This window comes from Xiphias gladius, chromosome 8 (genome assembly GCF_016859285.1).
Source record: "Xiphias gladius isolate SHS-SW01 ecotype Sanya breed wild chromosome 8, ASM1685928v1, whole genome shotgun sequence".
Classification (NCBI taxonomy): Eukaryota; Metazoa; Chordata; class Actinopteri; order Istiophoriformes; family Xiphiidae; genus Xiphias; species Xiphias gladius.
Genome location: NC_053407.1, coordinates 9,402,837 through 9,428,832, shown reverse-complemented (window position 1 = coordinate 9,428,832; position 25,996 = coordinate 9,402,837). Strand labels below are relative to the sequence as shown.

The 25,996-nt window shown below is 42.3% G+C and overlaps 2 protein-coding genes across 4 annotated transcripts in view; one reads left to right on the top strand and one right to left on the bottom strand.

Moving 5' to 3' along the window:
- fgd4a (FYVE, RhoGEF and PH domain containing 4a) overlaps positions 1-9,592 on the top strand; it is a 54,120-nt gene extending 44,528 nt beyond the window's left edge. For all 3 annotated transcript variants that reach the window (XM_040133849.1, XM_040133848.1, XM_040133851.1), the window contains exons 6-18: positions 2,894-2,983; positions 3,184-3,329; positions 3,608-3,764; positions 3,986-4,124; positions 4,209-4,267; positions 4,366-4,512; positions 4,907-5,079; positions 5,459-5,489; positions 5,604-5,684; positions 5,775-5,900; positions 6,136-6,273; positions 6,423-6,563; positions 6,665-9,592. In XM_040133849.1, coding sequence (XP_039989783.1) covers positions 2,894-2,983; positions 3,184-3,329; positions 3,608-3,764; positions 3,986-4,124; positions 4,209-4,267; positions 4,366-4,512; positions 4,907-5,079; positions 5,459-5,489; positions 5,604-5,684; positions 5,775-5,900; positions 6,136-6,273; positions 6,423-6,563; positions 6,665-6,934 — 1,698 coding nt within the window. In that variant the 3' untranslated portion in view covers positions 6,935-9,592. The remainder of the gene's footprint in view (positions 1-2,893; positions 2,984-3,183; positions 3,330-3,607; positions 3,765-3,985; positions 4,125-4,208; positions 4,268-4,365; positions 4,513-4,906; positions 5,080-5,458; positions 5,490-5,603; positions 5,685-5,774; positions 5,901-6,135; positions 6,274-6,422; positions 6,564-6,664) is intronic.
- Positions 9,593-9,664: 72 nt separating this feature from the next.
- On the bottom strand, positions 9,665-25,841 carry nup205 (nucleoporin 205). The gene is made up of 42 exons (XM_040133847.1): positions 25,814-25,841; positions 24,485-24,627; positions 24,132-24,303; positions 23,730-23,874; positions 23,412-23,571; positions 23,013-23,241; positions 22,682-22,846; positions 22,382-22,557; positions 22,086-22,202; positions 21,727-21,864; positions 21,365-21,515; positions 20,861-21,066; positions 20,484-20,666; positions 20,031-20,081; positions 19,350-19,559; positions 18,986-19,223; positions 18,707-18,896; positions 18,443-18,563; positions 18,175-18,256; positions 17,889-18,053; positions 17,621-17,745; positions 17,297-17,411; positions 16,815-16,964; positions 16,526-16,600; positions 16,195-16,352; positions 16,011-16,091; positions 15,565-15,756; positions 15,083-15,284; positions 14,861-14,959; positions 14,516-14,664; positions 14,052-14,243; positions 13,778-13,899; positions 13,249-13,381; positions 12,730-12,856; positions 12,499-12,572; positions 12,203-12,331; positions 11,751-11,877; positions 11,338-11,510; positions 11,007-11,136; positions 10,641-10,769; positions 10,311-10,387; positions 9,665-10,127 (listed from the first exon to the last, which is right to left on the bottom strand). The coding sequence occupies exons 1-42, from the start codon at positions 25,839-25,841 to the stop codon at positions 9,975-9,977; spliced, it is 5,982 nt and encodes a 1,993-aa protein (XP_039989781.1). The 3' UTR covers positions 9,665-9,974.
- Between the last annotated feature and the right edge of the window lie 155 nt (positions 25,842-25,996).

Genomic DNA, 25,996 nt, shown 5'->3' with positions numbered 1-25,996 from the left:
AATTGTAATGATAGTTACAAGGGAAGAAGTGTGTATGTCATTCCTCTCACGTGTGCGCGTGTGTGTCTAAGAGGGGTTATATTCTACGAAGGCCGAACAGATGCCGAATGTTTGAGCAGCTGACTTCGTGTTTCAGCGTCCTCCCCCTTGGAAGCCTTTGGTGCCTGCTGTTGTCTACAGATGATAAATATCTCCGGTTCTGATCAGTCTCTGTCTTCTCAGTGCTGAAAACAACCACGTAGTCTCAATGGTATGGGAGAGGAAGAGCCACGAGCAGTGCCAAAATGAAAGTCACCTGTGCCATGAATTGCTCCGTGGTGAATGTTCAGCCAAAAAAACACTCTTTTACTGGTGGTGTTGACCTGAGAGGAAGCTTTGTCAAGCTGACACTTAACTTTGGTGATGAGCTTGATTCTTCTTTTTTATTTGGACTTTGAGCCACTGCATATTCTCAACAAGTCAATCAAGCCATATGATCAGTTCAGTCTGGATTAGCTTTGAGTGGCTTTATTCCATTTAGTGGATTTCTCATGGGATCTCTCATACTGTTTGAAAATGATCTTGAGTTAATATACACTGCAGCTTCTCTTTGTGTTGGTTGGTCCTAAACAACTTCATTAACCCTTCCATTCAGCCAGGTTAGAGGCTTTTATGTGTGCCTTTTGCTGTGGTGGAAGATGTACTCAGACCCTTTACTAAAGAAAAATGTACTGATAGGATCATCTGGAAATACTCCATTACAAGTAAAACTCCTGTATTCAAAATCCCACTTAAGTAAAAGCACTGAAGTATTATTAGCAAAATGTACTTAAAGCGGCTATAATCTGTATTTTTAGCATAACAATGTTTCAAGTTGTAATGACAGTGTGAAATGTGTCGCTCGAGTGATGAAACTAGACAGAATTATAACCTGAATCTGCAGCTTCCCTCGGCTTTACAGAGGTTTACAGTAAGTGTCAGCTCGACATAGCCGAGCATTTAGCAACTAAAGAATCAGATATTTCCCTCAGGAATCCAGAAACAGAGCTACAGCAGAGTGAATATTGGGCTTAAATTTAGCAGGAGTCTAAAAACACGACTCCAAATGAATGCAAGTGTTGCTTTGTAACTGCTGGGTATAGAACTGTGCTAACTTTCTGCTGACAAATTTGCCATATCAACTTAAAAACTGATAATATGTCAGTGTTGTGTTCACAACTTGTATCCTCTGCCCCCAAGTTGACCAAAAAAATAAATTATTACAGCTTTAGAGCATCAAATGGAAAATTCTATTATTATATGTTATATTATTAGGTTGTGATGCATCAGCGCATATTTTAAGTAGAATTTTACTTTAGTAGTGTAGTCCAGGTTCCCGATCTAAGGATGGGTCACCTTCAAAGCGTCACAAGATACATCTCAGGAATCGCGAGATGATTCATGGGGTAGGAAAGAAGAAAAAACAAAAATCTTCTCCAACGCAACCTGTATTCATTTTTTCAGATTTTTTTTTTCTAATATTTGCTCTTTTTGTGAAATAGTGGAACATTTAAAAAAATAATAATAATAGTAATAAACATTTTAATGAAATCTGAGAAGTTTCACTCTTTGGTGGAACTGCTAGCAGCTCATAGATATCTGAAACATATGACAAGAGACGCTGCTTTTATTGTGAAGGGTCACACACCGAAAAATTAAGAATTGGTTTTATGTTTAACTATGCGTTGTATTTCTAAAGCTCATCTCATGCATTTTTAAAAATGTATAATCTGTGTAAAATCTTAATTTGAAACGTAACTTGTGACTACACCTGTCAGATACATATAGTGGAGTAAAAAGTACATTTGTCTCTGAACTGTAGTGGAGTAAAATTATAAAGTGGTATCAAATGGAAATACTCAAGTAAAGTACAAGTACCTCAGAGTAAATGTATTTGGTTTTTATACTTTTCATCACCGGCCTTTTGTACCGTTCGTGTGAAACTATAGCACATAATTCTCCATTGACCAGTGTGTATTTGAAAAACATAATGAAATGCATTTTTCTTTTCAAATATTCTGCTGCCATGGTCACTGCGGCGGTAAACTGTCCTGGCGTGCATCAAGTCCATCATGTTGGTGTGCTCGTGTGATGGTTTTGAGGCTTCACTTGCTGTCTGCCGTACTAATTGACCTCTCACACAAGGCTCTGTTAGACTTTGATGCGTCCTTGTTTGATTTGGTGTCATTTCCCTTCCTCCATATTTTCATTTCCTGTTCTGAGGGCCCCCCTCTACACTGCAGCCGAGCCCAGCATCAGCCCAGTGTTAATGACACACACACACACACACACAGACCAGTGTTAAATGCTTTTGTATGCAAGGCTGCGCTCAAACAGCGGAGGAGTCACTGTGGCATTTTTTGCTATGAACCTTTTCTCATTGCAATGCAACATGTTTTCCCTCCACTATTCACTCTTTGGTGGCTGTTTTTAAAAGGAGTAGTGTCTAGGGGGAATTCAGTCTTAAAATGACACCTGAACTAATCAGGAACTTGCAGAGGTTGGAAGCTACCTTTATAATGACAATGACGTGGGAATGAAAACTGAGCTGAACCGAAATCATGAGCTCTATACAATTTGTCTTGCACTTCTGCATTATTTTCTGCTCAGATTAACTCCAGTCTCTGTGTTTGAAAAGCTTCTGAGGCCCCATTTTTCTTTTAAGCTTTAAGCTGACAATTGCAATTACTCACCATTAGAGGAGTATTAGACTGAAATGGTCATTATGCTGACTTTGCGACTGTGCTGCTGACTTTATGACTAACGGAAGGAGACCACGTTCACACCTCATTAATTCATTAATGATCAGAAGTTATTCAAGGGTTCACTTTACACGCGTCTGAAAAATTCCCACTAATTTGCCGTCTTTTTGCAGGAGACGAACGAACAGAAGCTATTTAAGATTGCCAGCGAGCTCTTGCAGACAGAGAAGGCCTATGTAGCCAGACTTAACCTGCTGGACCAGGTGAGGAACTTGGTGAAAGCTCCAGTTCACTTCTCTATTTGGACCATATCACATAGCATAGGGTTTTCTATCAAACAGCAGAGAAACCTTGATGTGAAACCCGCAAGTCAGGTCAAGTGCATTAATGTATTTTTATTGCAAAATGCAACTTTCCAAATATTTTGTCCCTCAACAGTTCCATGTTGTATATGGTTCTTCAGGTATTCTGTGCTAAGCTAATGGAGGAGGCTAATAAGGGGACATTCCCTGTGGACGTAGTGAAGAACATCTTCTCCAACATCTCCTCCATCCACGCCTTTCACAGCCAGTTTCTGCTTCCAGATCTGGAGAAACGCATGGGAGAATGGTGAGCCGCAGCGCAAAGATAAATGATAATAAATGTTACAGGGCATAAAACCTACAAAACTAACACTATATTAAAACTAACACTCAACGGTGTTGTTGCAGATGATGCTGACATCAATTTTATTGATTTTGGGGCTTATTTTTATCCAAAAACTCATGTATCCATACGCAAAACATTAAAAGATATTTTTATTAAGATAAATAATCCAACAGATTTTTGATGATTACTAATATTAATTAATAATTAACAAACTTACCTCCTTCTCTCCCTCCCTGCAGGGCGTCCACACCTCGCATCGGGGACATCCTGCAGAAGCTCACACCTTTCCTCAAGATGTACGGGGAGTATGTGAAGAATTTCGACAATGCCATGGAGCTGCTGAAACAGTGGACTGACCGTTCGCCTCAATTCAAGGCCACCATTCAGGAGATACAGGTACTGTGAACCTGAATCCAGTCCGGGAAAATGCACTTCTTTTTTAGAAGGAGATTCAAGTGTTGTACTAATAGTAAAAACACCATTATTGTGTTGTTTTTGTCAATATCTAAAAGGTTTTGGGTTGAATAAGCATATTTCATGTTCGCAAATATGCTGCACAACAAATAAAGTGAAGTCAAATTCCTTTTTTTTTTTTTTTTTGGGTTATTTCTGGATAGAGTCAAGAGGTCTGTGCCTGCCTGACACTTCAGCATCACATGTTGGAGCCCGTGCAGAGAGTCCCTCGATATGAGATGTTGCTTAAAGACTATCTGAAGAAGCTGCCTGAGGACGACTCTGACCGGCGAGATGCAGAAAGTAAGTAGTAGTAGCACCTAAAAGTCTCACTACAAGGTGTCATTTTTATTCCACTTTAGGTAACCCATCCTCTTTTTCCCCCAGAATCATTAGAAATCATTGCCACCGCAGCTACTCACTCCAACAGTGCCATACGAAAATCTGTAAGTAGATGTTTTGAACCATTTTCTTTAGATTTATAAGACAGAATCTCACCAACACATTAACATCCGACTGAAACAAATGTCCCACCCTTGTTTAGGAGAACCTGAAGAAACTGTTGGAGATATACGAGATGCTGGGTGAGGAGGAGGACATTGTTCACCCCTCTAATGAGTTCATCAAAGAGGGCCACATTCTGAAGCTGGCAGCCAGGAACACCTCGGCCATGGAGAGATACCTCTTCCTGGTGAGAGAAACTGCAGAGCACAAAAGCATTTTCTGGTCTTATAAAGGGCACTGCAGGGAAATATGCTGAGGCAGGACTCTGTCTGCACAATTCAATTGAAACAAGTGAATAATTTCGTACTAGGAACACCTCTGTGTAAGAATACATCCGGGGCACATGAACAAATCTCTCAATTACTGAAATTGCCAGATGATGTGATTATGTTTCGGCTGTTTCTTAGTAGCTGCAGGCTAAATGTGTCCCATCTGCGTAATTCGGTTACCCGCAGAGTTCAGGACTGCACCCCGTGGAGGAAAATAGTGCCCGACACCTAAACCAGAATAGAGCTGATGAGTACTCTTACATTTTCTGCCACAAAGTAAAAAGTTTTGTGTTTCTTCTTTCTTTATGCCAGTTCAACAACATGCTGTTGTACTGCGTGCCCAAATTTAGCCTGGGAGGACCTAAGTACACAGTGAGGACGCGAATCGGCATCGATGGCATGAAGGTCCTGGAAACGACCAATGAGGATTACCCTCATACATTCCAGGTGTCCGGAAAGGAGAGGACACTAGAGCTACAGGCCAGGTAGGCGCAAATTGAAACAAGTGAATAATTTCAAACAAAGAGGCTTGACAGTAATTTAAAAAAAAAAATCCTTTTTGCAGTTTAGTAACTGTAGAAGTTTTACTTCAGACCTTGTAAAAGGTGCAAAAAACATCTCACCCCCTCCCACACTGCAGAATACAATTGTATGTCATTTGTACCCCTCACATTATAATTTCACTTATATTGGAAGAACACCTAAATGAGCACACCCTAGTTTCATTTTTAAATATTGTGAATCTCTAAATAAACTCTTTGACCACAGCCAATTGCTATGTTGGTGTAACTCATGTTATAAGAGAAACAGGAAGACTAATTCGCTGTTTTTACGGTTTATTCTGGCTTTCTTTTTCCTTCTCAGCTCAGAGCAAGACAAGGCAGACTGGATTAAGGTACATGCAGTGCATTCAAAATGATTTTCAGATCATCTTCTTATTCGATTATACGAGACTGAAGGTAATTAAGACTGAGTTATACATGAGTTTGATGTTGTTTTTATTCTTCAGGCGTTCCAGAATACCATTGAGATCTTCCAGCAAAAAAACGAGTCATTCAAGAATGCATTAAAAGATGTGGAGGAAGTATCGGTCAGTTTCACATCAAAACTGTACATTCAGAGTTAAACTGTCGACGCCTCTCTTTGCTGTCACATTGAGTATCCTTTTATTTTAATATAGAAAGCAGAGCTGGGGAAGCGTGCCCCTCGTTGGATCCGCGACAATGAAGTGACAATGTGCATGATGTGTAAAGAGCCTTTCAATGCTCTGACACGGCGGAGACACCACTGCAGAGCCTGCGGCTATGTAAGTAATCTTGACATTGTCTCGTTATGCATAACGCACGTACAGTAGGATGATGAGAGTACTGCAGTGGGGTAAACCCTCATGAGTACAATTGTAAACGCACCAAGCAGTTTTACGCATTCAGAGACCCAAGAGGTCTAATGTCGATGAGTATGACAGTCTCTGTCACAGATGTGGCGTAGCTATGATCCTACCTGGGAGACTGACAGGGATCTTCTCTTCCTATTTCTCACAGGTGGTGTGCTGGAAATGTTCAGACAACAAGGTGCCGCTCGAATATGACGGGAACAAGATGAACAAAGTCTGCAGAGACTGCTTCTCCATTTTGACTGGGGAAAGGGTAGCCGAAGGCAAGAGGAAGGGCATCTTGGAGGTGAAGAGGATATTTGGGACTCCCATTATGCTCTTCTAAATAAAGAGATTACTGATTATAGAAATACAAGCATTGCATCACTTACTCCTTTTTTAACTAGCGTTGCTTTTTTGATTTTGCACTAATTTGCGGCCGCCCTCTCTGCGCAGATCGAGGCAGCTCAGTTCACGGGCAGCAGCATCATGTGTGGCTTCCTGCAGCACTGCGAGAAGAATAAACCCTGGCAGAAGGTGTGGTGCGTCATCCCCGAGAAGGAATGTCTGGTGCTCTACCTCTACGGAGCTCCGCAGGTAAAATGGCAAGAGCAGGAACCAAAAATTGCATTACCCATATCGATTTAAAATCCATCCACACAGATAACATTCTCTTCATCCCTGACTACTCTACCCAGGACGTGAAGGCCCAGTGTACAATCCCCCTCCTGGGTTATTCTGTGGATGATAGCGTCCGGCCCACAGACACTCCTGCCAGCTTCCGTCTCTCCCAGTCCAAGTCCGTCCACAACTTTGCTGCTGAAACTGAGGAGCTTAAGCAGCGCTGGCTGAAAGTCATTCGAGTGGCAGTGACGGGAGAGATGCCAGATTGCCCTCAGACCAATGGCAGCAATACAAGCATGATGGATAACAACAACACACAAGAGGCGGCTACTGATAGCACATGAGGCCGCGTTTTCTACAAGCAAACTGATATTGGGTGGCTCAAGAGAGACAGGATAAGCAGATGTGTACTGCACAAACGAAATACAAATGCATACTTTCCATGATGTCGTTGAATCTCAATCTTAAGGACAAAGTGGAGAAATCAGTGCTGGATAAGCTGCCTTTTCTTGTCCTTCTCCTGTTCCCCAGTTTCCTCCTGGATTTTCTCATAAACCCAACTTTTGATTCACTGCTAGAGCTGTGCTGGATTACTAAAGGACATCTCTGGTACAATCAACACTAGAGCAGAGGGTCCTAAGGACTGATGGACTTCCCTCAAACAGGCACTATTAGACAGCTCAAACCCGCTCTTCATGGACCTCTGTCAACTCCTCTTGAGCCCAGTGGACTACAACAGACTTACACAGGGCTCCCTACAGGATGTGAATCAAAGCAAAAGGACAGTTCAAACTTAGTCTGCTGGTGCTGTAACGCAGCTCTGCGTACATGTAGGTGTATAAATGTTTGTTTTTTCTTTTTGGAAAGGAACGTTTTTTTTATTTTTAATGTACAGAAATCAGTCCCAAACTGTTTCTAAAACACAGAAAACCATCTAAGGATGATATAAAGTATTTACAGTATTCCCCTTTTTCTTTGTTTGAGAAGATGGTTCCAAAACAGGGAAAATGATCTTGTGGTTGGACTAATGATGGTCTCATCTCCCTCTCTCATCCCTCAGTGAAAATTAATCAGCAGTCTTATCAAAATCTGGATGCACGCTGGCTGATATGTCTGTCTGCTCTTCAGTTGGCTGCACCTACCCTATAGTGTGTTTTTCTATGAATTTGCAAATCAAATCAGTTTTGAATATATGTAGACAGCTCACCACAGAATAAATAGATTGTCGTAGAGTTTGTTGAGCGCAAAAAATACCAGCTTCATAATGGCCTATAGGGGTGGGCGACGAGGATAAAATCTTCTGTTATATATCAGAAATTCTATGAGAAACCATTTATAGATCAAATAACCAAGTGTGATAATCAATGTGCTTCATTACATTTATGCAACACTGATCCTGTAAATCCAATACTACAATAAGTCAGTCCTGCTCATTGACAATGGCAAGCAGAGGTTAATAATACAGGTAATACAGGTTAATAACAGTGTGTAACACAGGTTTTCTGTCAAATATCTGAAGTCTCAAGCATAACTCAAGATGACCCTGATAACATCATCTGAGTTATTTTTCTCAGACTTGGGAAAGCTCCCTGCAGAGCCACAGAAGACATCTTACAACTATTATCAAAGCTTGAGCGCTACTTTCCGAGGGCAAGTAAACTGAACACTACATGTAAAATCAGTGGAGTGCCCCTTTTAAGTTATAGTTGCCTTAGTATGAACAATGCAGCAAACTGACAAACTAAGTCACAAATGTCTATGGTCTTACAGTAGGTTTTTGTCATACATTGCCCAACCCTATGGCCTACACAGTTCAGTTTGTATTAAAATGGCACATTACAATTGTTTATTCTAATCCGGTATTGAAAATGATGGATGATAGTCCTTTTATGTGCAAAACTGAGGATGATTATCAAATAGTAGTCTAACTACAAAACTGTCACAGACTTCAATTCATGTAGAGATGAGCAGGGATCCTCATTATATTTGTTTGGCAGTTTTCTATTTAGATGCAAATGCAGCACAATCACAGATATAGCAAGCTGGTGCAAGAAATGTAAATGTTTTTAATGCTGTAATTATTATTTAAAAAGTAATTTATAGAGTATGACAAGCATGATCTGTTAAAAGTAGCACACATGTGTTCCCTCACTTTCCACTAAGAAGTGCAGTAGATAGATCTTATTTTTCTGAAAGCAGATTTTTTTTTTTTTTCACTAACTCATCACATGCATCGCCTCAATTCTTCAGTGTGACAAGGGCCAGTCATAGTGTTCAATGCACTGTGGGGGTGAAATGTGCCTATACTCTACACAGTGAGCATCTTCATTCACATGGTCTGGAGTTCCCCTTATACTCGATGCTGGTGCTCACCTGAGTCTCACCCCTCTGAACTCTCTCCCCTCTTCAATATTCAAATAAAAATTTTAAAAAAGAGCACAAAACTTCTGTCTGTAAGATCTGAATGTATATCCAGATTTTTATGTGTCCTCTCATCCCCTCCCCAAAGGTTTGAGAATCTAAGCACTTTACAGTCCTATAAAGTGTACCTTCAAAGAAATAAACCATATTCAATCTTATTTTATGTGCATCTAGCTTGCTCGTAATGTTATTTTACTGCATGAGTAACTTGGCCTACAGTGTGCATCCTACCATGTCAAATGTGTCTTAATACATCTGATCACTTGGTCATTAATGTTACTTTCGCAGAGAAATGTCTTGTTTTGGTTCCTTTTTTTTTGCTTCTCCTGACGAGATGATTTTCAGTGACTCATCCCAGACATGCTTTCAAACGTAAGAGAAGTCAGTATTTGCTGTTTATCAGAATTGGTCGACAGTGTGAAAATGTAAATGATGGTGTAGCCCTAAAAACCTGTGACAGCTCTAGTTGTGTCTGGTGCAGTGAAAATGTCCCTGTGAAACAAATCGTAAACAGGAAGGAGTTCCTATTCATACACACTGCATATTCACCCAACTATGTGTCACAAGACCATGACTCCAGTTTTCCACTACCAACAAAAAAACCTTATTTATTAAGGTGGTTTGTTGTTTGGTCTGTGTGAACTGGACAAGTATTTAACAGATATAGAAAAATGTTTATTTTCACAAAAGAAAAAAAAAAGGGATCAAAAAGTGTTATTTCTCACTTATTCAAAGAATGCTCCTTGCACAGCGTTAGTCAAACATTAGGATTGGTAACATCCCACAATACTCAAAAGACGAACAGGTCAGTAAAAAGGCGTGATCTTGCCAGAAAAAGCAAAGTGACAGAAAGTTGGGATCCTTGGTAGTTTCCTGGTGTTGCTCATCTTTATGCTTGGCAGAGGTTTTGATTGAATAACAAAGGGAATTTGGGGTCTTGGCCAGTGTTTGTGTGTGTCTGTTTCAGCTTTTGGGCTGTCGGAGCAGGCCACGGATCCGGCGAACCAGGGCCTGGATGAAGGTGTATCGGGAGCGGACTTGGCTATACAAGCCCTCCACCTCCAGTAGCTTCCTCTGCAGAGCTTCTCCGAAACCTGCGACCATGTCACTCTTCAGCTGCACCCACACAAAAAGGAGACAAACGGAGGGATTAGGAATAATGTAGGTGTAGAGATACTGTATACATATGTCGAGATACAAAAAATTACTGACAGAATATGATGTTTGTCAGAGCACACATCCAAACTATAAACGTTTCGTCTTGACCAAGTGTTCAACATGTACACAGCCATTTCTTACCAGGTCTAGGTCTTGCTGGCTGACTCGGGACAGACTGAGTCCACGGCCTCCACTTGCCTGCAACCCGCCAAATGAGTCTGAAGAAAATAAATTTAAAATAAATTAACCAACCAGCTAAAATCCCTCAATTTCATGGCCAGGGATGAGAAACAATTCTACAGGGGGGTTTTTCTAAGTAGGTCTGCAAACTGCTAGCTATGTCAGTTCTGATAATAATTTCCAATTCATTCTTACAGTTTTTGTTCTTAAAATGCTTCCTAAGATTGTGCTAAAGTGAACTGAACCCATCCCCAGCTCATGTGAGAATATATCTTAAACATATTTTCTCACCATCTGTGAGGCGTGATCTAAATAAGCTGGCCCCAGGCAACAGGGAGTCCTTGGGATCAGTGGGGGTACAGTGCAACAGGTAATACTCCAGGTGGCGCCACAACACAAACAAACACGTCTCAATAACATCTGAGAAAGAGGTCAAGGCATTTTACAACAACTCATGATGTGACATTTCTACATGGTGTTATTTCAGATTACTAAAGAGAAATCTGTAAGACAAACATAGAATAATCTAGAGATGGGTAATGTGTTAGTGGATTTTTAATTCTGGAGTGCTAAAAAGGGGTATTAAAAAACCACTCCTTTAGTCTGACGCTGTTTGTCCTGTCAGTACAACTGTGCCTGCAAGGGCCCAAAGGATACAGGAGCACAGGGCCAGCAGCTTGGCTCTGTTGTTGATAAGCTGGACCAGTCGTCTCTTGGCCAGCAAGCTCCTCTGGACTGATGAGATTTTCTCCACCCCTCCTGGGCCTGACACCAGGCCTTGGCAAAGCTATAGAGAAGATGTCTGTGCTTAGAGCTCAAAAGAAAACATTTTGGAGCCAATAAGGTACATAAAATAAAGAATAGTTACTTTTTATTCATTCCTTTGTTTACCTTTACTTTTAAAATTCACCATTTATGAGAAAACAGTTTTCTCAATGTGTGTTGCATTGACTGTGAGAGTGAATTAGTGTATTATGAGTGTATTGACCTCTTTGAGCTCTTCAGGAGGCAGCTGATCCAGACTCTGCAGCTTGCCCAGGCTCTGTCTGTGACTCTGGTGGAACCTGAAGAAATCTGCAGCACTGTTCTTCAGCAGGTACAGGACCAGGCCCAGGCTGGGTGCTCGGGAGTATGCCATTGATGGCAGAGTGGATGAGAGATCTTAAAAGAAAATTAGAGCCACGGTTTAGACTCATACTTAATGAAAATAAAAAGCTAATGTGGCAAAAGTGCTCCAAGAGGTTCTGGATTTCTAAACGGATATAGCAGCTTCTGGACACTGAAAAAGGCCATTTTACAAACAGGAGAGGACTAATACTTTATGTATTAACGTTTATGGCTTGCTTATGCAGTATACAGTGTCATGAGCCTCTTCTTTAGGATGGGCAGAATATGACTGACCTGTGCGTCCTCCATCCCTGCCAGTTGGCTCACTACCTGACGGGCTAAAGAGGCAGATGCTGAACTGAGCCTGGGCTGAGCTCTGCAGCAGCAGGGTTTGGCAGTACTCCATGATGTTAGCACACACCTGGGGACAGAGGACAGCACCTCTCAGGTCGCTGACAATGCAGAACTGATGAACAATCATGATTATGGATTTAAGACTCCGCATACATAGTTTCAGTGCTTTTCTTCCCCTGTTCATCATTATACTGTTTGCCAACCTGGGTAACTTCCCATAACCTAAAAGGAAGTCAGTACCTGAGAACACACCTTAACAGTTCTCAAACTACACTAATATAAGAATATCAATTTACTCAGTAAATATTAATTTATTTAGTAATCGCATTTATCACCTCCCTCACCCATATATAGCTCTTATTACCCCATTTATAGAACACTTTTTGTCAGACCTGTTGCATGGCCACCTCCATCTCCTCTCGTCGTTCCGCTGGATCGCCAGGTGCAGCGATCTCTGCCTGCTTTAGCAACCTCTCCCGCTCGCTCCCCACCAGACAGCCAAGCAGAGACAGACACAGACGCTAAAAAAAAAAAAAGAAAAAAAAAGAAACTTATTACAACTGTGCCGTTCACAAACTAAAAAGGAGGTGCATTAGCGGGGATACATAAGATGGCAGGGGCATGAATAAGTGTGAGTCAGACTCTCCAAAAACATGATACGGGGTAAAAACAATGGAAGCTGTCCAACCTGGAATCTGTTAATGTGACCCTGGAATTCCATAAGAGCAGCACTGCTGACCTCCCCACCCATCTCAAGGGCACCTGAGAGACCAAGCAGTACATGAACACAACCATTCACTGAATCACTTATATGTGAATATGTGGTTTAAAGAATGGAAATGTGAAAATATAAAACACAGCAAAGTGAATAAAAAGAGTAGAGTCATTTTCAGCTTGCCGTGCTTCATCATCTTTGTACCTGGTAGAGCCGTCTTACTGATGATGCCAGTAAGCAAAGAGAGCTCTTGCAAAGCTCCCATACTGAGCTCCTGACAGCGTAACAGGGACTGAACGGTGTCTGCATGGACTATTAGCCACTGGAGAACCTACACACATATACACACGTACACACAAAGAACAAAAGGGGAAACGGTTATGGGACAGCATGAACATGATGTTTAACAAAGTAAGATTTTTGCAATAACACACACACTCAACTCTTTCTTGCCACTCTGATACAGGGCAAATTCAAGTTTTCCAAGATACACATATTCTCACATCCTACTTGCTCTTTACTAGCAAGAAGATCACAGATAAAATATATGAACCGTTAAACCCGGCTAGGCTCAACATAGCCAATGTTGGCTCAAGGCAGCATATGATGATGCAATGGACTCATTAATAACATACTGACTTTTAGGATTTTAAGGGTAACCTTTAAAAAAATCCAAAAAAGACAAGAGTTGTCTTTTAAATATAACAACGCCTTTGTGCGTACCTGTGCTGCCCCCTTCTGGTGATTCATGGTGGTAGAGGTCAGGATGACCTGAAAGAGCCTCAAGGTCGGTAAAAGAATCTGCCTGTAGCGGTCCATAGGACTGGGGATGAAGCCTGATGGGTCCCTCATCACCCTGTAGACCACAAGGGAACAGACACAGATGTGAGGAACGATATAAGAACAGGGATGTAAGCATCAGAATAAAAAAGGGTAAAGGATCTTTGAAATCCTCCTTGAGAGACAAGTTGCTGACCCACTGCACTAACCTGTGGAATTCCAGAACTGCCTGACTTTTCTTCCTGCAGCTGGGAAGCTTGTTATTATGGTGCTTTAATGAGGAATTATTATCACAGAATATTGTTCAAAAACCCATTTGGGAAAAAAAAATCAGTCAATTGCGAAGTCAGGTCCGAGTGTGAGAGATTGCCTTTTCCCTAAAGGGATATTTTCTTCCAATATACATTACAATGATATAACAATAACAAGACTCTTGTAAAGCCAATTTCTCCTTCCTTTTCCAGACCCATACCTGTGTGCATCACTGTCAGGTACCATGTCAAACACCTGACACTCCATCAGCTGCGCCACCAGTCCACAGCGCAGCAGCTCTACAGCTCCCTGGCCAGTCTTAGCCACACGAGTCAGCAGAGCCTGAAAACACACAGATGAGTTTGCACCTTCATAATCTTACACTTACAGAGACTATAGATAGACACCATCTAAACGGAGCTTTTGGAGTCAGACTTTCGAACAAAATATAGCTTGTCTCTTTAATAGGACGTCAGCAGTCCACATCTCCTCACCATCTTGCTCTCATAGATGTAGAGTGGTTTGAGGAGGGGTGGCTGAGGGGTGAGCAGGCTCTGCAGGGCGGTGTCATCCTGCCTCAGGCTCTCCACTAGAGACCGTAGGTAGCCACTGTTGCAGACATAAACAAGCCACTGATTCTGACGGTCTATTGACAGGATCCGGTCCAGCACTGCCAGGGCCAGCATCTGACAGACAGGGAAAGGAGACAAGGATGACATGAGACAGTTTTTAACATAGAGTCAGGCTAGGTGAGAGGCGTTAAGAGGCATTTGTCTTAACTGTGATTAATACATACATAGAAAGGATGCTTCTCCAAATTTTGACGTGACTTAGTATATTGTGTATTATACAAAATTAGTACATTATATAAAAGTATTAGAGAATTTATTTAAAAATTATAAACAATAAAAATATAAGATCAGAATTAAGTATCAGTAGACATTCGTTTGGCTCTTACCCTGCTAATTTCATGACCATCACATGCGTCCCTACATACAACCTCCATGAGAGCCTTGCCATAACTCTCGATGATGGCGAGGTTCTCTCTCTGCAGTTTGGAGAAACCATCTTCAGGGGCTGTGAGTCGCTCCCACATTGCCTTCCCAGCTGGAGGAGGGATGTAGAGAGAGGTTTTAGGAAAATGAGACATCTGTTAAAATCTGCCGTACAATATTCTGGCAACTTCTGTCAAAAAATACCAGCACATATTCAACTGTGAAATAAAAGTAGGGCCAGTTGAGGTTTGTAAAATGAACTCTGCATATTTTCCAGACCTCTTTGTAATAATGGTTCTGTGTTTTACCTGTCTGCAGAGTGTCTGGTTCTTCAGGTTTCTGGGCGATTTGCAAGTAGTACAGCAGAGAGCCATACAGGTGAGCACGCAGACGCTGGTATCCACCTCCTTAAAGTATAAAAGACATTATTATAAAATCTAATCTGACCTATATTTATCCTAGCAACACATCCCATGTGAGAAATGTGGGTTTATGATGGAAAAGGGTGTTCACTGAGGGTCATCACTAACCAGTACAAAGGATGAAGTCCAGCAGCTTGCGGAGGATCAGATGCAGGGCAGAGTTGGCGATGGAGGCAAAGCCTGAGCATGCTTCTAATCCCACTCCCTGCTGCTGCTCAGACAGCACTGATTGGCTGAGGTGGGCTGTCAGAGTGAAAACTGCCCCAGCAACAATGGGCATCAGTTCTCCTGCTGCATCCTCAGATAACACCTGGATAATGCAGGACAACATTTTAATTCAGTTGTTATAACAATCTTTGGATTTGAGGTATTTGTTATGTCAACTCTTGCTTTGATCCATCCTGTACACATGTAATGAGGAGCATTGAATGAAAGCCGTAACACCCTTGAAGATGTTATGATAATGGGGTGATTTCATTGGTGCCTAGCCAAACCTTTTAATAAATTAATGCATCTAAACAGTAAAATGTCCTCTTAGATATTACGGCAACAATAGCTTCACCCTCCATGCGACAAATGTCCTCAATGACCTTATCGTCCAGGTCTAGCAGCAGGTCTCTGATGATGAGCTGTCTGTCATCAGCAGGTATGAGATCAGCAGGGCAGGCGGTCAGCAGCGTCTCCACCAGGCTCCTCCAGGACTGCAGCGCATGTCGCTTTGCACTCAGACTTCGACGGACGCGGTTACGTTCCACCACCTGCTGCAGGATGGAGTTCACCTCCTGGAAGAATACACCCAGGGACAGAAATGACAATAGGCAAAACACTTTTGCTCAATACTTTAACTCACAGCATTAGAGATGTGAAAGCTGTAGTGTTTTCAATGACACAATATTGGTCAAAGGGAGTCATTTTAGAATTTGAGTAACAGTTGGAAGCCAGGTTTGTAAAAGTTATAATCCACTGTATGGTGGCTCCTTATGTTGCTAAAGTTATAAACACATAAATCAAGTCCCATCAGTTTAAATTCACTCACCTCCATTAACAGGGGCCTCTGTCCAATGGCTGCCATTCCTTGTAGGGCATTTACCTCAGCAACCAGCACTCTATGAAGCAACTGTGAGGAAAATTAAAACATTGTATGATATATGACCCTGAAGCAGAGAATGAACAACACAATAGAGAGAGAGAAGATCACATGTTCAACCTTGCAAACCCACCTTAACGTTGCACACAGTGTGTCCTTGCTCATTGACGTGTTCACAGTTGGAGATCACCTGCTCTATCTGAGTGCGCTCAAAGAAGTCCAGCTGCAGGAGCTCAGGCATGTCCTGACTGAAATCGATGGCATCCAGCACACTCAGCAACTTCCTGCGCACTGTTGGCATCAAACAACGACAAGATGAGAGTAAAAGTCAAAAACAATCTGGTGTGATTCTTAAGAAAAGAGCCTTAAATGAAAGCTCATATGAACAACTCAAACATCAAGTGAGTCAATGCTATTTACGTTTAGTTATTAAAATTTGTTTTTTGGACTAAAATGCCACAAACCTTTAGAAACTGTGTCAAAATGCAGGAAACCGCTGACTGATCTGGTCTCTTCCTCCATGCCTGACTCCCCATCAGCTGAAAGGAAAAAATGTGAGGTTCTAGGTTCATACATTTATCAGCTATATTGTGCGATAAAAGAACATTAAACCGTTTTTAAAAATGTGGACATAAATTGAAACACGTACTTATCCACTGAAAATAACAACTATTACAGTCTTTGATTTGGACAATTTGAAATAGTCTTGAGACATTTGAAGCCTACAAACACCTTTGATGACACATCCCATACCTGTATGCTGAGTGTGTGGCTGGTCATCGAGCAGAAGGCTGACGAGGCGCTGTGTATGTGAACGCTGGCGGTTCAGTGAGGTCACTCGCAGCTCGATTGCAGCCGTTTTCATGAGCCAAGACATCTGGGATAGGGCCGCGATCTGGTTACCTGAGGAGCGAAGAAGGCAGAGTGAAAAGAATTTTAAAAAAGCATGAAAAGAAAACAATTGCTGTTAAAGAGTTACACATTTACATTTTATCAGTGACATACGCAGCTTTATAATATTAAAAGGAGTTCATCACTGCTGCTGTTTCCTGGCTTTGTTTTTGTTTTTATCTCTAGGATACAAGTTTTCCATTTCCTTTCAGCAGGAACACAATACAACCCCTACTTTAAATGAACTGTTCTGCATTTCCTTCTTTCCTATTTCCTGCCTTCCTATATGCTTTTGTTATTACATATTTTGGGACCAAGGAAATCAGCAGGGATCCTGTACTCACTAGGCAGGATGAAAGGGAGGTGCTGCAGGTGAGAGAACAGGAAGTCCTGGCTGGTCCTCAAATAGCGCATAGTCGGTCCAGATGTGTCTGGGCAGGCACACAGCTGGTAGATCACCTGAGAGAGGGAGACAATGACAGAAACACACAAACCAGAAAAAAACTGATTAATGAGATGGCCAACACACTAATTCTATATATAGATTCAACCTACTGGGTATAAAATGCAAAAATAAAAGTGGTGCTGTGCTACATCTCTCACTGCTAAGACTGATCTCCACATCTAAGTGCCCATGATGGGCATTTTGAGTAGAGGATGAAGAGTACCTGGTAGCACAGCTCAGCCAGGTGTGGGGCCTGCTGTGTGAGCACAGGTCCTGATCTCTTCTCGGTGCCTCTCTGCAGCAGGCTCAGGATGGCGTGCAGGCAGCTCCGTGGACATCCCAACACACCTGTAGCACGGCAAGCATTGTGAAGTCAACAAACAGATTACGCTTTGGTCGTCTGATACTTTTCCATCCAAACCAGAATCCCACATATGATGCAAAAATCCCCACAGTCACCAACGTGTCAGTGGCTGAGGTTGTGGTCTGACCTGGGTCCTGGAGGTTGGTGGAGGACACAGGCTTCTTGACTTCGTAGCCCAAAAGGTAAAGAGCCAGATTGGGCGTCTTCAGCTCCAGGGAGGTGATGAGTAGGTTCAGAATATGGATCTGGGTTTCATGTCGGATCCTTGCCACTTTCTTTTGTTGGTCTGAGTCTAGAAACAGTTTAGTGGTAAGGATGTAGCTGACTTTGAGCGTGATAGTTCTAAAACACAGGTTTTGCTTTCACAGTATTTAAATAGCAATAGGTAATGAACATCTCTCTCTCTCTCTCACCATCTTCTTTTTCTGTTCCCTCCTCTGCCTCTTCATTGTCCAGACACTCAACAAAGCCTGCCATCAGTTTGTCACTCACTGCCTGAGGGATAGAGACAAAAATTATTCTGAAGTTCACAACCGCTCACATCAGAAGGTCATTATAGTGAAGGTCACTAACACCGCAACATACCATGACCTTTTCCGAAGGCTATTTGGTGAAATATTCTTTAGCTTTGTGGGAAAAGTATTTTGTGCTAGTTGCTTTAACCTTCAGATTTGCATATACCTGGTCGTGTGTGAAATCTCCCACCAGCCTAATCTGAATATTGGGGTAGTTGGCGATACGACGCAGGATCTTGGCACTTTGGAAGGCAGCCTCTGGGTTGGAGCTGCTGTGGTAAAGATACCTGCCGGGGACAAACAAGATTCCCCAATTAGTTACAGCCATTCTGAGACTATTAACCTTTCAAAGAGTATGATTACTTGATACATAACCTACAATAAGTCCTGGTGATACACACAGTCTGTACTACCACCTGGATGCCCTTACCTGGCAATACTGACAATGTGATCAGCCCTTCGGGTTTGAGGACTGACACCCTGGAGGAGCTGCTCCAAGGCGGACACCAGCAGAGAGGCCTGGCTCTCCCTGAGGAGATCCATGAACACCACCTCCTTCTGCAGAGCCAGGTCCAGCAGGCACAGGCAGTGCAGCACCGCCGACTCCAAGTGCTTCTTACCTGTAGGGGGGCAGTAAAGGAGCGTGTCATCAGAACAAACTAATACACACATAAGCTATCTCTGACAGCAGCAGCGTATGTTCTCTCACCAGGGAAGGGCGCATAAGTGTCCAGCTGGCGCACACCCTCCTCCAGCAGGCTGAGGCAGAGCGCCAGCATGGGCGAGTCGTTGAGCAGATGGAACATGATGCTGTGGCCGGGTGGCTTGTGGGCCGGAACCTGCTCACCCTGCAGCTCCACCATCTCCTGGACAAAGTCTGACGGCTGGGGCTCGTAGTCCCGCAGCAACTTGTGGAACACCTCCAGAACAGAGTCAGCTACCTCCCACTGAGAGACGTCAAAGGAAAAAAAGGCAAAAATGAAATGCAGAGATGTATGTGTAGTGAAAAGACAATACGTGCATGCTGCCGCTACGTGTCTACAACTTGTAAAAACACTGGAGGAGCAGTCTACCTTCTCAGCTGGACGACGATATGCTCTGGTGGGGAAGGGGAGGAACACAGAGTCACGCAAGAAGTTAAGGTAGGGCTGGAAGCCTGGCACGCGAAGCCCGGCCCCCAGATTAACAGGCAGGCTGCTCTCGACCAACGTGCTGATCAGATGACAGAAAGCTTGTGTCAGAGGGTACTCCTCACAGCTCGACTCGATCTCATTCAGCTCCACCTGAGAGCCAAGAAAACAAATCAGAAAGTTTGCCAGCCCAAACGTGCATCTCCTTACAGATTATAGAACTCTGGACAGGAAGTTCATTTTCACAGCGATGACAGATTAGTCAGCTTTTAGTCTTCTTCACATAAAACACAAACAATCTATTATTGGCAACGAGATCTTGCAAAATGCAAATTTTACCACATTTAAAGACAACAGCTTACTTACCTCCTGTCTGCATTATTTTGTATCACAAAAAATAGGTTTGAGTCTTAAAAATCAAACTCGAATTTCTACCTTTGGGCATAAGTTAGGTGTTGTCTTGTTGCACACAAATGAAAAATAATCTTGGCAATGTTCAAGTAGTCTAATTCGCTCTTTACCGACCAATGAACCTTCTAATTTTCCGGTCTTGAAACTAACGGGGAAAGATAGATAGTTTCAAACTGAGCTGAGAGGGGACAATCCAGGTTCACGTTCACTCACCTCAATTCCAGCTGCCTGCCTCTGTCCTGGGGCTCGAACAGTCTGAAGGATCTGTGGCAGAAAAACAAGTTGCAAAACTTTAGAGGATCTGACACAAATGTAACAACACAAGCTGCAGAACTCAAAAAAATGTCACATCAGCACAAGAATCAAGTGTTTGAGGATTAGAAAAAGGTTGATAATCACAGTAGTTTCTTTTCAACAGGATTTTGATACATACTCGGGCAACATGACACACACTAGCAAAATTTAAATTTCTGTTTAAACCATAAAACAAAAACTTTAAAAAGGATAGTAGGCCACTTCAGCCCTTTATCGCCAGAATAACAGCACTTAACTGACTGGATCTTCAGCATTTTACAGATATTACATGATAAACTTTGACTAATAAAGCTAATAAATCATGTGATGGCAAATGTTAAAATGCAGCTGTAGTCATTTTTAAAGACTGACCTGCGTGTACTCCAGCGACTGCCAGAGTGAAGCAGCGATCTCTGGCGACTTCCCAAAGGCTGCTAGGCAGTGCAGGAGTTCTGCCTTCAGGACGGGTGGAATGCTGCACTGTAACAATCCCAGCATCACTACAACTGGGGTCCACTGGGGATGCTCACACAACGCCAGACGAGCATTTTCACTCTAAGGGGGGGGGGGTGCAAATAACATTCCAATACAGTTAGCTAAAAATTTGAAAGCCTCAACGCAAGATCAACATAAGGAATTCAAAATAAATTAATCACACGTTAATCTTGACCTTAATGTTGTTTCATAATCTGCGTAATATGAACAAATAACCAAAAATGCCCATCCTTGTGGTGAATGCTGTACCATACCCATGTAATGATGGTGGTGAGTAACTGCAAAAATGATGTGAGTCCGTCCATCTCCCTTTGGGTGATGCCCCTCAGTGGTGGGTGGCGGTAGTGTGCAGCATCTGGATTTGGAAGGTCTCGTCGCAGGTTCTCATGGTAGAGCATAAGGGAGTGAAAGAAATGTTCCCAAGACACTGGGCTGCCAGAAACTCCCTGAATGTTGTCACCTGCAGACATGCACATGAAGTTAGTTGGCATTCATTTGAATTTGCATTAAACTAAAACTACAAATTTTTCCAGTGTGATGTTAATATCTACTAAATCATCCATGAACCACAGATATAGTTGATACTGTTGTGAGGTTACCACAAAATCGAATCAATTAGTCCCTGCCAAAAGGCCAAACAGCACATCAAATGTTCATTTGTTTCAATTTCAGATATGAGTCCGAAAATACGTATATTCTATTTCTATCCCCGAAAATTCATGAAGTCTGTTAATGTTATAGCAACAATCTGCTCTTACTGTGTGTGGCTCCATTGGTTTTCAGCAGGCTGAAGCAGTAGTGGGCACATTGAGGACCATTGGCGAGGCCTCTTAGCATACGAAGATAGGAGATATAGAGGGTGGAGGGCAGAAGGTCTCCCATCTGACGCACAAACTTGGACAGAACCACCTATCAAGTCGCAGAAAATTAAAAAAAAAAAAAAAAAAAATTCAACAGGAAGAAGTAGATGGTGTGCAAAACTTGCTTCTCTCAAGAGAACCAAAATCCAAATGAACAAACGTCAAAATATAGGAATTTTATTACACTTTCACAACAATTGTTTGGCATCAGGAGAATCAGATTTTTAGTGCAACCACGGTCTAGAAAATATGGCCCTTACCTGTTTATGTGGAGGCCTTTGCAAGGCCATTCCCAGGTAGGATCCCTGCAGGGAAGTGTGTTGGAGAGACTCTGTGGGACACCAGAACTCCAAACCCAGCTCTAGCCCAAACGGGTCCTTACTGTAAAACTCCCCTATCTGAAAAGACAAAACAGTAACCAACACTGTTGCATTTTTCCATACACACTTTTCACACACTACTGTTTGCTTCTAATGCTGCTCATCTAGAAATTGAAGCTTCATCCATTCTTGCTATCAGAGCCTCCATTTTGGATAACATTATCAGTTAAACCCTTAAAATATAAGCGGTGACGTTAGCTGAAGTGTATGTGTACATATGTGTGTAAAAAAAGACTAACGAGGATCATGAGGTGGTCTAAGTCCTTGCGCAATGATGATGGAAGCTCGCTGTCCATCTGTAGTGACATGTGCACCAGGCGGGCATCCTCATCAGCACGGTTACGAAGCTGCTTCACCTGCAAAGAAAGCAAAATTAAATAATTTAATCAGGGTGAAAATTGCCAAAATACAACCTGATAACTATTCAGACAAATGTCCAGTTCCTGACGAGTCGACACTTTAACATCATATCCAAACAAATCAATCTCTTACTTCAGCAGAAGCAATGGTAGTGGACACCTTTGACATCTCTCACCTTCATTGGCATGAGTGCCAGGAAGTCTGTGATGAGTGAATGGAGGCGGCGGATGTAAAACTCTTCCTGGGCAAAGCTCTCACATCCTAGCATACCCTCCTTCATAAACAGGAAGACATCTCCCAGTAGAGCCTGGTCAGCTAGAGCCTCATCTGCCTCAGTGAACTCAACCAGGGCTGCACATCACACACACATACAAATACAACATATTTAAATGGCTATTATCTTTGAAAATGCATATTCCTGCAAGTAGAGCAAGTCAGGAGTATTTAATTGGTTTCCCAAAAACAGAGGCCTTACCAGATCCCTGCGGTAGCTGGGAAAGGACCCTCAGAGACAGAGCCCAGGCCAGCCGACACACAGCCTGCAGCCCAGGTAGCTTCCATGGCTGGCCATCCATCAGACGGCTGTGCACTGCAGATACATACTGCCTCTCTGTCAGCAAGGGCAGTGCCTGGAGCAGATCTAAAAGAACACACAGATAATCCTTCAACAGCTGCAAAAAGCAAAACACTGAAACTAAGAGCAATGTTATGCATAGCTGCAGCTGGTTAAGTTTTTAGTGGATTTAACTGGTGACCTAAATTAAAGCTAAAATTGTAGACATTATATGTATTTAACATGCTCCCACCTTCTCTATCTTCAGTGCCCTGCTCTACAAAGCTGACATCCAAGCAGTAGAGCAGTGCCATGACCAGGGCCTGGTTCACGCTGCCCAGTGAGCCATCAGCTTGAGCTGTCACTGTCTCCAGATGGCTAATGAGAGCAAGCGTGTCATCTTTAGTCAAAGGCGATTGGCAGGTCCAGGAAAAGAGGCTATCAGCAAGGGCCTGTCGGCATTCTTTGATGAGGTCAGAAACCTGGTAATGAGAGAGGGAGTTAATGGTGCCCATATTCCTCTCTCTATATTACATCTTTCTCTTGCAACCAGAGAGCTAGTCACTATGCACTAACCCAGTATGGTTGAAAATAAATGTCATGAGAAAATGATTATCTTTGTTTCAAATTAACACAAAAGATTTGTTCCCACCTCCTTCCTGTGCTTTTCGTTACCCAGGCCGCGCTCCTTCTGCAGCCGTTCAAACTCACGCGTCACACTGATCTCTGACACCAAGGTTAGGATACGTTTGGTCAGACCCTGGCTCATCAGTTTATCTGTAAAACTTGTCGTCAAAGCCACCAGCTCTCCACTAAGTGAGAAAACAAATGGCAATACAGGACAACAACAGTTATATACTAGTTTAAAAAAAAAAAAAAAAAAATCTACCACAGGATAATAATATGCTCATCATGCCGGCCTTTAAAAACAGTTATTTCTCAAATGTACTAAGTTAGATAACATTATTACCTTAGATCCAGGGTGAAGGTCTTGCCATGGCGTGACTGGATGAGCGTGCGAAGAGAGTTGGCCACACAAAGCTTTCCATCCCAGTAGAGCAGCACAGCTACTAGTCCACGTGTCAGACCTGGAAAATGGGGCTGCTGGTGCTCACCTGGAGAATGACAAGGATATTCCGCAAATCAATTGTGGGAAATGTCAATGCCAGTACTACTGGAATTCATTGAAGACTTTGTCTCCAAATCATGGATATAATCAGGACAATCCTAAAACAAAGTAGGAATAATAAACTGAAGTGTGTACTGCATCTATAACACAAAATACACCATAATACATGGTCAGCAAATTTACTGGATAACTTTATTTATAAATTTTCTCAAAGTCATGCTTTTTTTCTAGTGTCCACTTTACCTGCCAACAGAAGCTCCAAAGCTGCCAACTCTCCAATATCAAACAAGTCACTTAGGATGAAGGCTTCTGTCAGAAGCTGCTCTGGAAGGAGTCGAGAGCCCTGTTGACCCTGGATGGCAATGCCTTCTGTGCTGGCTTTACGCACCTTCTCTCTCTGCTCTGGACTCTTTGGCTAAAAAAAGAAGAGAGAACCAAGGTTATTGATATTACAGTCTCAGAGGAGACACTTTATATAAAATATTAGCCTGTCTGCACCAAGGAAGTTCTAGGTTACACTGGAAGACTGCTATTATAACATTCACACGTGAAACGAGAGTGATTACAAAGGCTGGGTTGTTCGCACAACATCTCACCGGGTTTTTAAAGAGTGACAAAAAGTGCGGTTTGTGTTTCTTCAGCTGCAGGTCCAGGAGGTGGACGCTCTCTGGCTGTCTCCTCAACACAGCCCCATCCACTGTCTCCCACAGCTCCTTCAGCGGCCCCCACAGACTGGCTCCTGGGTGGGAAAATGGGCTTTCAATGGTCTTGTCTCATCACCCATGCACACAGTTGATTTCTACCACTCCTATTGCGCTAGTTTCTTATAACCATACTTGGCATTGGCATCTCTTGCCTTTTGCATTTTGTGTATCCCATATATGATACATAACAAGTATGTCATACATGGACTCAATTTTTGGAAGAGTCACATTCTACTCTGGCATTACTATAACTGAATAATCTTTTATGCAATCAGTAATTCTGTATAATCTAATGTAATGGGTCTCTGCCAGGACTGATGTTAGGAAATTACATTTTCATGATGTTTACAGTGTGAACCAACAATCTGTAATGATCAGTACATATGTGGTCCTGATGTATTATCCATTGCTTTATAAAGACTGATGAAAGATGACCGTAACAGTGATCTTACTATAAACATACTTATTGGTTTGAACTGTAAGTGTTATGTTATGTGTAACTGTTTACGATTGTTATTGCAGTACCAGGATCCTTATTCAGTTACATTTTGTATTTATTGGTTACTGTATTACTGTCTATAAAAGCCCCTAGAAAGCATAGCTATCACTAAGTTAAGCAACATCAACCAGGTCTGTACAAATAAATCTGAGCAACTTCACCAGCAAACAACTGACACCAACTTATGGCTCACTGACAGGAGTATAACAGGCCAGACGCTGGTTTAAGCCTGGACCTTAACTATTACACGACCTTGCCAAAAAGTTAGGCGTGGCCCAACAAAACAAACCCAGAAGCATATTAACTTGTGCTTGGCAGGGATGTCAAAAATGTCTTTGCTTCTTCCAAGTCAGTTTGTTTCAGTTTTGTTTCCAAGAAAGTAAACTGCTCTGCAGACTATCTGACAGAGAAGTCATATGGCCCGTTTGGCTTCAGTTTTACTGTGAGAATAAAATAAGGGCGAACGTGTTTGCCCACCTACTTCTTGTTTATTAATCAATGTTAGCTAACCAAACGTTTACTTGCAGGCTAGGCTAAGTTAGCCTAGCAGCCCAAGCCTGAACTTGAGGGACGCATCACCATGTGGTCAGAACATACGACAGGTTCACAAAACTGACGCTAAAAAGTGAATATGCACGTGCTTGTCTATGAAATAACAATTAATAGCAATTGCTAGAAATCAACACACTTAAGTTACTCCGTGAAAGAAATATAGTTCATACCCGAATTTACCGCCATCTGCGCCGCCATGATACACTCGGAGAATTGGACAGAAGCCTGTGCCAGTGTGAAATTTAAAATGATCAATTTTGTAAACAAACTTTGGTTTCATTTCCTGAACAACAAGCCATCACTTCTAAATCAATGTGTAGGCTGGGTAATTAAGTCGGATGGATATTTCAAAC

Coding starts and splice junctions, on each gene's coding strand:
- nup205 (XM_040133847.1), bottom strand. CDS start 25,841: ATGGCGGCGCAGATGGCGGTAAATTCGG. Junction 23,572..23,729: donor ACCTTCACCCTGGATCTAAG/GTAATAATGTTA, acceptor TTTCTCACTTAG/TGGAGAGCTGGTGGCTTTGA. Junction 17,746..17,888: donor CACCAACCTCCAGGACCCAG/GTCAGACCACAA, acceptor GCCGTGCTACAG/GTGTGTTGGGATGTCCACGG.